The 10,370-nt window shown below is 44.3% G+C and overlaps 1 protein-coding gene across 1 annotated transcript in view; it reads left to right on the forward strand.

Moving 5' to 3' along the window:
* LOC135115667 (serine/threonine-protein phosphatase 4 regulatory subunit 1-like) overlaps positions 1-6,239 on the forward strand; it is a 127,009-nt gene extending 120,770 nt beyond the window's left edge. Inside the window, 7 exon segments of the mRNA XM_064032588.1 lie at positions 167-1,163; positions 1,316-1,417; positions 1,558-1,929; positions 2,331-2,501; positions 2,892-3,275; positions 3,526-3,802; positions 4,330-6,239. Coding sequence (XP_063888658.1) covers positions 167-1,163; positions 1,316-1,417; positions 1,558-1,929; positions 2,331-2,501; positions 2,892-3,275; positions 3,526-3,802; positions 4,330-4,481 — 2,455 coding nt within the window. The 3' untranslated portion in view covers positions 4,482-6,239.
* Positions 6,240-10,370: the final 4,131 nt, after the last annotated feature.

Consider the following 10,370-nt stretch of genomic DNA (forward strand, 5'->3'; position numbering starts at 1 on the left):
TACACAGGCCATGCATTTTAGGTTTACAAACATAATTCGCTAATATCGTTGGCAGATGCAAATAGATTAGTCTCAAAAATATTACCATACCTTAATTTTGTGTTACATTTGTGATTGTGAAACATATTAGCTGAAAGTATACATCTTTTCCACTCTCAGACTGAATGCAGACACAGTGGTGGTGTCTGGCCGGGGGGAAGAGGGCGGCGAGGTGGAGGATGGGGAGAAGGAGAAGGATGGTGAAGGAACCACACCACACTCAGAATCACAGGAACAAGTTTACAGCAGCTCTCAGCATCAGGACCAGGAGGAGGGACAGAGAATGGAGGGAAGAGGAGCCAATGGAGGTGGAAGAAGAAGAGGAAGAGGAGGAGGAAGAGAGAGGGCAGGATGAAGAGCACCACAGGGAAGATGAAATAAGTGAGGTGGATGGTGACAGGAGTAGAGAAGATCCCTCCATACATCTTCACAGTGCAGAGGAGCGGCGAGCACTGGCTTACCTACTATCCAATGCCTCCAATGCTAACACGTTGAGCACCACAGACAGTCACCGCAGCATCCCATACTCCCTCCCCGAACACTCCTCACAATACTCAGCCTTCACCCCGACCCTCCCCACCCAGAAGGAGCAGCAACAACTTGAAGATGTTCAGAACCAAAATGTCGAGACCAGTCCACACCCAGACCGACCAGAGCTGGAGTCTCAGCTCAGTCCTTTCACAGAGGCCATCAGAGCAGCCTCCCAGGGCACCCTCCAGACTACAAGCCAAGAGCCAGACAATGCCCCAGTGCCAGCCACTCCCCCCAACACCCTGCCAGGTTCCTTTGACGGAAATCAGATGCAGGGCAACAACCTTCTCACAGTCTCAGGCACCGAGGGTCACCTGCACGTGCATCTAGACAGTAATCCAGCCTTCAACACCTTCAACTACTGGCGCATCCCCATTCCCCTGGTGGAGCTGCCCATTCCCAAGATAGAGGTGGACATCAACGTAACCGGCCAGACCACCAATGTGTGTGTCAAGGCCAAGGTGCAGGAAAATAATGACACCTACCAGAACCAAGTGAACCTTACCGTGGCCACTGATGCCGTCACCAACATCAGCATGGCTTCCTCCTCGCAGGACATGCCTCCCCTGCAGCCTCACCACAACACGATTGAGGTGAGCACACACTCACTCATAGGAACACTGGTGGTGATGCTTATTTCATGATTATGAGCAACATGGTTTGCTGTTTTCATTCAGGAAGTCATATTTATGGTGTTTGAGTTGATTAGATGAGTGCATTTTTATGATATATTTTTATTTTCCAGGCTGACTTGGAGACTTTGGCAGCTTCCCTTCAGGGTGTGATGACAGAAGATGATGAGGAGGGAGAGAGAGGCGGTGAAGAGAGGCAACATTCTGATGAAGAGGTGAGACTGCTGTCTTAAGTTCATACTCCTATACAGTAATTAAGGGAAGAATAATTTCCATAAGTTTAATGACAAATATATTGTGTATAGGCAAGTGTGTGTGAAGAGTTTGATAACAGAGTTGACTTTCCTCTCTGCAGCAGCAATCTGAGGCCGTGCAGGTGAGTGCTACACAGCCAGCCACGTACGCCCAGGTGTGTGCTGCCTCTGTGACCTCAGTGCAGCACAAGGGCGAGGCACAGCCCTCCATCCTGGCCTCCCGGCTCACCCAGGCCCGGGTCAACATGTCCGGTGGCTCCGTCACCGAGATCAAGAAGAGAGAGGTGGACGTGGTGTCTCCCAGTGACTGTGTGGTGCCCCGTCCCAGCCTGCCCAGCCAGCCAGGCCTCCTTTCCCAGAGAATAGTGGACCCCTTCACCATGATGTTGCCACAGGGAGAAAAGACCCAGGGCCAGGACCACCAGCCACACAGCATGGAGTTTGTCAACCTGAGTCAGGACATCGTGCCCAAGGTACAGCGGCCACTCACAGTGGTGTACGGTGCTCTGCTCACTCGGGTGCAATGTTTGATCCCATGTGCTCAGTCTCGCTGGTATGATTACAAATATTTTTCAAACATCAAACACAATTTTTTATATAATACTCAAGTTCAGAATTGACAAAGAATACAAATGCAGCAGTTTGTGAGATTTCAGTGGTAGTAGAAAAATTACACATGACATACCCAGCAGGATATGAGCATCAAACATTTAAGGTGTTAGTTGAAATATTAAAGAACTTAACTCTCCTGAAATCAAATGGCTTCCTTTCTCATTAGTTACTAGTTTATCATGTCATCTTAGGTTACATTGCCTCAAAAGTATTGTAGCTGGAGTGGGAGTGTTGGGTCTGACAGTATTATTGTTGTTGCCAGACACTGCTGGAGCATTACATCAGCATGACAGACCCAGTGCGAGCCGAGACAGTGGACACAGAACTCACCCGCCACTGTGCCTACTCCCTGCCAGCCGTGGCACTCACCCTCGGCCGCCAGAACTGGCCTGTGCTCAAGGACACCTATGAGACACTGGCTGGGGACATGCATGTAAGTATTCTTAAACTCATCATGCACAGGATAGTGAATTCCTATTCTTAGTGTGATTGCTTGAGAGACAGACATGGTGTGGCTTAGATGAAGTTCAGGGAGCACTGGCCACTGCTGCCAATCCTCCAACCTTGCCTTCACAATCATCCTCTCATTGCAAATTAGTAATATTTATGTAGTATGTGTATGCAGGGAAAAGGATTCTCATTAGGTCACCAACAATGAAATAAATTAGATTAAGTAGGGCTTGTTCAACAGTGATCAGGTAGACTGGGACTTATCTATCAATAGTAAACATTTTAGAATAAAAAAAATTTCGAGAGTTTATCCATCAAGTTAATATGTATAAACTGGGAATGATTTTAGTGAATAACCTTGCCTCCAATACAGTGGAAGGTGCGAAGGACGCTGGCATTCAGCATCCACGAACTGGCTGTCATCCTGGGGGAGGAGATTGCCCAGAGTGACCTGGTGCCAGTGTTCAACGGGTTCATCAAGGACTTGGATGAGGTTCGCATTGGGGTGTTGAAGCACTTGGCTCACTTCCTGCGCCTGCTGAGGCCCCAGAACAGACGGGACTACCTGCCGCGCATGGACGAGTTTCTCCGCACCGACAACGAAAATAACTGGAGGTTCCGGCTGGAGCTGGCCACCCAGTTGTCAGACATCATTGACCTTTTCTCTCCCCAAGACTGCCAGACCTTCATAGCACCTATTGCCTTGTCCCTCATGGCAGACAAAGTGGTGCACATTCGCCGCACCTGCTACTCAGTGGTGAGTTCTGGTCTTCAAGTTGGTCTAGAATACCATCCACCTGTTTTATACCACCCACCTATTTTATTGTATAGAGATGAAATGGAACAACTTTTGAATGGTATTGTTGAGTATTACATAGGACCACTTCAAAATTTTTAAAACTACTATATAAACTTTCAATTTCTCAAAGCTGGAAAGATTTCAATGTAATATGAGTGAGCAATACCAAATAACGGATAAATGTTGCTGACAAGTTATTGCTTTGCAGGTGTGTCAATTGGTGAAGCAGCTGAACTGTGATGGTGATCCCAAGTATGTGGAGGCTCTAAGCAAGCAATTAAGAGAGAAGTTTGCACAGGCACCAACGTGGTCCCAGCGACAGTCTTATGCGTTCCTGTGTGGACAAATGGTGGCTGAGAACTCCCTCCACATCTCAGACTGGGTCCACCACTTCCTGCCCAGCCTCCTTGCCCTCGCCACTGACAGGGTCCCAAATGTCCGCATTGCTGTTGCGAAGATGCTCACCACACATGTTGCATGTCTAGGTGAGTGCAGCAGTTTTGTGAGGACTGAATAGTATTGCCAGTAGGCTTAGAATCGTTTGTTGTTGTGTGTTATTACCCACCTCACTGTTTTCTCTAAAATTAATTGTCTTGCATTAAAGATTTTATAGATCTCATGTCCACCTGTTGTAATATTCTGTTTAAAGATCTCTACTTTATGGAATACATGTTTGAAGATTCAGATAAAGTTTTACCATTTCTCTCTCTCTCTCTCTCTCTCTCTCTCTCTCTCTCTCTCTCTCTCTCTCTCTCTCTCTCTCTCTCTCTCTCTCTCTCTCTCTCTCTCTCTCTCTCTCTCTCTCTCTCTCTCTCTCTCTCTCTCTCTCTCTCTCTCTCTCTCTTGTATATGCCATTGCAATTTTTCTTGAAAAGAACACCATTATCTGTCATGAGCTTGATGACAAGTGAGATTTCACTGTACACTGCACTGTAATGTTATCCTATAACAAAACAAACATGTTGCTTACCAAGACACATCAGAATAACATTTATCTGTTCTTCCTCCCCAGATTTCTGTCAGAACCCTGAGAACGAAGTAACACTGCAGGTGCAGGAGGTGCTGGAGATGTTGCGGCAGGACAAGGATCGGGATGTAGGTCACTTTGCCTGCTGCCCCATGAACACCGATTGCCTGATGGATCCCCACGACCCTACCTTATAATGGAGGCTTCCCTAGTTAAGTATGCCCTGCATTGCCTTCATGGTAGTCCTGTCTTAGGCCTGTCAGAAGAAGAGTGTAGTCATGGAGTTTGCAAGTCAAGGTTGACAGTCATTCCGAGCTGTGGAGGGAGAAGCTCGAGTAAGCACTGGCGTTGAGTCAAGAGTGGTAGGTTATTTCACATTGAAAACTTGTAAATCACTACTCCTTAATTGCATACCTTGAATTGTTTATAAGTAGCAGATTACAATGTTCGGTGCATGAGCCTCGGCCGTCGCGGCCATGGTGAGATGTGAGGGAGGTAGTGGTGGTGGTGCTGTGTGCTGATTGTATCCACTGCCAACACACAGGTTGGCTGATGTGTGCTGCACCTGCCGACGCCTCAACCTGCGGAACACATCCTCTTTACTTTACTTAACTGTGATTGAGATTGCCTCCAGATCAGTGCAGTGTGTAAGTTTGGACACTTCATAGCATCCACTTTGTTAACATTTTGAGTTTTGAACCAAAGTTCATATGAGTTAGAAAGAGTTGGAAATTAGTAAGGCAATTGCTAACCAAAATGATGAGCTAGAATCCAAGCTATCTGATAATGATTGTGTAGGAAGTGTGTACATTGGGGTGTTTTGTAATGTACAGTTTATGTGAGCTAGGGAAGTACAAATATATGAGTGAAATCAGATGCTGGGTTGGTAAATGCTCACGATGACGTGGTGACGGCCGCCCTGCGTGATGAGCCGGCAGCCGTGAGCCGCTCTGCACCGCTGCCCCGCACTGGTTACCATTTTCTTTAATTGTTGACAAAGCCCCTGTGATATGCTTGGAACTTGTTCCTTCAAGTTCCATTGCAGGAAATTTATTTGATTTACCACTTAAGTAATTAGTCATATTAAATTTTTCATGTAATCACCTTATCAATGATTTGTGCTCAAGAGCTTTCTGCTACTAGTGAAAATACTGTCCATTAATTTCAATAAAATTTATTTATCTTATACCTGATGAAGGTTGAATGGAGCTACTTGAAAAGTGAGAGAAGGTCAGTGAGAGCAGCTAAATGTCTGGCTCAGTGCTCAAGTGTAGGTGACTGAGACCTCACCAGTTGTTGCTCTGCCAGTGATGCTTTCCATCTACCTAATCAAAATGTGAGACAGAAGGTGCTGGGCTGCCCCTGAGGAATGCCACAGACCAGAGACACGGCCTGGCACACCTCACTGCCCGTGCCCGTGGCCACCACTGAGGCATTCCCTCCTCCCAACCTCAAGGCCCCACACTCTGCCACAGGGATCATAACCGTCACACCCACGCTCAGTCTTGGTGGTGATGTGGTTCATCATGGTGACTCCCATCTCACTCTTAAACCACAGAGGAAATTAATGTGCAACCTATTTCTAGCAACCCTTCCTGTTGTAAGGTGCCATGCGCAACATTCTCATGAGCCCAAACCTCTCCCCAGGGGAGACAATGTGAAGTGAGAATCAAAAGTCGGCCCTCGGTCACCAGATCACCCCGTGCTGTGGGTGTGGCACTGTAATTAGCACTCACCTCAGCTGGTCTCCATTGTTCATCATTATTTAAGACAAAGCCATATATTTTTGTGTATTATCCTTGATACAAATATACCGTGCCATTTCCACTGTGTGATGCCACTGACACTGATGATGGTTTTAAATTGGTAGGTATGAATAAAAAATCACAATCTTTTTAACTTAACTGTAAATTGTCATTGTACAGGTATAATATATAATAAAAACTATAAGAAAACAGTGGTTGTGTACCTGACCCATGTGTGAGGATTGCTGGGTTGAGGATCTGCCCTCTCCAGGCACAGACTCCAAGCTCTGATGAGTGTTCATGTAGTCTTTGGGAATGTTAGAGAAAATGTGTGTGTGTAATGATAATAATAAATAATAATAAACGGTTTATTATTTAGGCAATTAACAAACTGAAAATGTACATAGGGGGTGGGGAAATACTTAACATTAATCCTAAAAGTAAGTCTAATCTAGAAGGGACTATTGATTGATGGCTCGCACCATGGTGGGAATCGCACTGAGTCTGTACCGGTCCGTGCGCGGCGCCTTTAGGGGTGTTATCTTGTGGTGTCTGGTGGCACGGACCGGGCCAGGCGCGTCAGGCGGCAGCATGTTTCTGAGACGTGGATGATGCAGTAGTCCCCTTCCAAACTTCTCCAGAGCCTCTCGGTGTGTGTGTGTGTGTGTGCGAGCGAGAGTATAAGTTGTGGGATGTTACAGAATTTAATCTAGCTCAACCCCGTTTTTTTATTTACTTTTCTTTAAATTTATGTATAATGCACTTATGTATAACCTTAATAATTAGTGTTATATTAATTAATTTGTTACTACATGTACGTGGACGATGAAAGAGAAGTCTTAGGAAAAGGAACGAAAAGTTAAGGAGCTGAGAGTGGAAAGAATGCTACCGGTGTTGTATGAAAAGACTTATGCTCCTGAAGAAGAGTGCAATATGTTGGTGAAGGATTGATATCTGGGCCTGGAGAAGGATTTAGGGAGATAAGTAAATACATACTGAAATAACGAAATATGTGAAATAAGAGCACCAGCTTTGGGAAGACATTTTCTGTTAAGATCAATAATAAATGCCTGCTTGCTGTGGAAAGTTATAGGCCTTCAAGCAGCCTATTCTGAAATATAAAGACAAAATTTTCTTCAGAGCTTTGTAATGTCTCATGTATTTGCTAACCATGCAAGAGAGATGTAAACTACACAAGATTTGTAGTCAGGATAGAACAAGAACAGATTTAAGCTTGATAAAAAGAGCACAAAGAAATTAGTTCTTAAATAAGGCAGATCGAACAGCAGAATTGATTATAGTTATCAGCTAAAGCCAGGAGTAGGGACGAGCAGGACCAAGACTGTAACTTACGTAGGGAGGGGAGAGAGAACAATTTATTGTGGAATACTATAGATATGAGCGAGAGGTAGATCGTGGCAATTGTGGGAATCATAGGTGAATCAAAGTGGCAGACTAGACGGAAGGGAGCTCCTCTGTGCTGGGATTGCATGGGAGCAAGGAGTAAAGGGAAATGATAGTAAAAGAGATGAAATGTTCCTTATTCAGGCTGAGGAAATACGCCTGAGAGGTTAGGTGTTAGACTTGTTGACTCCGTGTTCTGTTCTTTCCCACACGTTCAAGTTTCAGATTTTACAGTAATTTCTTAAATTCTGCCAAAAGATAAAAATTTCAAAGACTTACAGAAATTACTGACAATCTGGCATCTCTCTCTCTCTCTACAGTTTTTATATTATTTTTTTTTTTTTAATTGTACCAACTTCTTAATCTGTTTTTCCCTCATACTGTATCTGCTTATGATTTTTATGCGAAAAGTCGTGTTGCGTAATTTACATTAAACTGATTTCATTTAACAATGGTCAAGTTTAATATAGGCAAATTGCGTCATAAGAATTAAATAAATAATCAGTGCAAACAAACAAGGTCTTGGCGACCATCTTTTGGAATTTTTATAATCTCTTTTTCTGCTGGATGCACTATCCAGCTAATAGTGAAAGATTTGTATAGAACGTAGCACAATCATAATATCGACAGGCTGACGCATCAGCAGAGTACAGCTTCCGCTGGACACCGGGGTTGTCAACTCTGGGTACCTTAAAGCCCACTTGGTGAGAGAACCTAAAAGCATTGTTACTACCATACCTGTCCTTATCTTAGTTAGCTTACCTGTCACACACCCAGCCACCCTTAAGCATTCAAAACTCTATCCTTCCCCTACCTCACTACAACCTTCCCAGTCACTCAGCCAAAGACCCAGGCAGTAGCTCTGCGTCACACCTTACCTCTAGCTTGCCTGTCATGGCCGCCCCCTTGCTGCGAAGGAGCTGGGAGCGGCATGTCGGGTAGTTTTCCTTATCATACAGACTGGTATGGCGAAGATGCTCACCATTTGAGCTCATGTTTGATCTGCAGAGGGAGGGAGGGATGATTTGTGGTGAGAATGAAGGGAAAAGTTTTGTAATATGATAAACACTAGAGGGACAGCCGAGTGAAACTGATTGGTTAACCTTTATAAAATGGTGAACATAAGAGAAAGGACATAATTAAAGATGAAATTAAGTGGAAAAACTACGTTATATTAACAGACTGAGAGGAAGGGCTAAACTAATAGTGAAATTGAGTGGGAAAGCTTGACAGTATGAATAGAGAGGAAAAGTGTAATAATATTGAAATTGAGTGAGGAAACTGGGTAAGAGAGAGAGAGAGAGAGAGAGAGAGAGAGAGCTAAGAACATTCATTCCTCCCTCCTCTTTCTTCCCGTCAGAAAGAGGGAGAGGAAGACATGAGAGAAGGGAGAGGGGAGGGATATAGCTAATCAATCAGGACGTGGCTGGATGAAGAGAGAGAGAGAGAGAGAGAGAGAGAGAGAGAGAGAGAGAGAGAGAGAGAGAGTAACCACTTAATACAAAGTTATAATTATGTATATATACGTATGTGTAAAGCCAGCATCGTTTCCCCTTATAAGAACATTTTTTTTCTGTTTTCTGTGAAACCCGACCACTTGTAGCTCGCAAAATGTCGACATCACAGCAGAAGAAACACACTACCTTGGATTCAGAATGTATATTATAGTAAAAATAGGGAGCTAGTCACTTGGTACTGGGGATGATGGTTCTCAGGTCATATAGGCCTCGAAACACAACATATTGAAACGAACCCACCATCAAGCAAGAGACGCTTCACACCTTTGCGGGATTCAGGGCGTGTGTCGGGGAGGGAATGTGACGGCTGGGAATGGCTGCGGCTCTGTCTCACCCAGTCACTGTCAATGAGAACAGTCACACAGAGCAGAAAGAGGAAAATACAGTTTTCTTTATGTCTATATATTACACAACAGTATATAAGTCACCGCGCAATACAATCACAACACAAAGGCAAGCGCTCTCTCTCTCTCTCTCTCTCTCTCTCTCTCTCTCTCTAGTAGTAGCAGTAGTAATAGTTGTTGTTGTTTTGTTTTTCTGGTAATTATAATAGTAATAGTTGTAGCAACATACGGACCTTCCTTGGTTCACTTACCTGAACTTTAGGGGGCTTATCTAAAGGCACATACTCTAGGATGAAAATTACACAATTCTGGAAGTGACAGAAATAAAACAAGAGTTGTGTGCGGTGGTCAGTCATGCAGCTGGGAGACATTGTGGTGTCGTAGCTAAAATATATATTTTTCCAAAGGCACACAAGAATAGAAATGACAAAATTCTAGAACTGATACACACAGTAAAATACATAATCAGGAGAAAAGTTTATGCAGTTAACCAAGGAATTAGGCCCGGGTCGATCAGCTGGACGGCGCTGTGTAGCTGGACGGCGCTGTGGCCCGAGTGTAGGTTTTCTAATGGCACACAAGGAAATAAAATAAAACACAGATCGAGAACTGATACTTATAGACAGATGAAACACAGGGAAGGGGGAGCGTATGTATGTAACAAAGGAATTGTGTGGTCTAAGCGAGGGGTGAGCAGCTGGGCGGCGCAAGGTGCTGACCTAAATATAGGCTTTCCAAAGGAACACAACGATGGAAAATATCACATAAATCTAGAACTGATAAGCACTTATAGATAAAAAAAAAAAAAACACGGATAGAAGAGAAACATGTATTTAGCCAAGGAATGGTCAGAGAATGAAATGCGGCACTGTGGTGTTGTAACAAATGTAGGAACACAAGGGTGGAAAATGACAATATTATGAAGTCGACATGTCGATAAAACACAGAGAAGGAGAGAAACATGTACTTAGTCAAAGGAATATTGTCAAATAATGGAGCGTTGTGAGCGATCAGCTGGGCGGCGTTGTGCTATGGCCCAAATAGGCTTTCCAAAGGCACACAATGATGGAAAATGA

Source organism: Scylla paramamosain, chromosome 29, assembly GCF_035594125.1.
Source record: "Scylla paramamosain isolate STU-SP2022 chromosome 29, ASM3559412v1, whole genome shotgun sequence".
NCBI classification, from domain to species: Eukaryota; Metazoa; Arthropoda; class Malacostraca; order Decapoda; family Portunidae; genus Scylla; species Scylla paramamosain.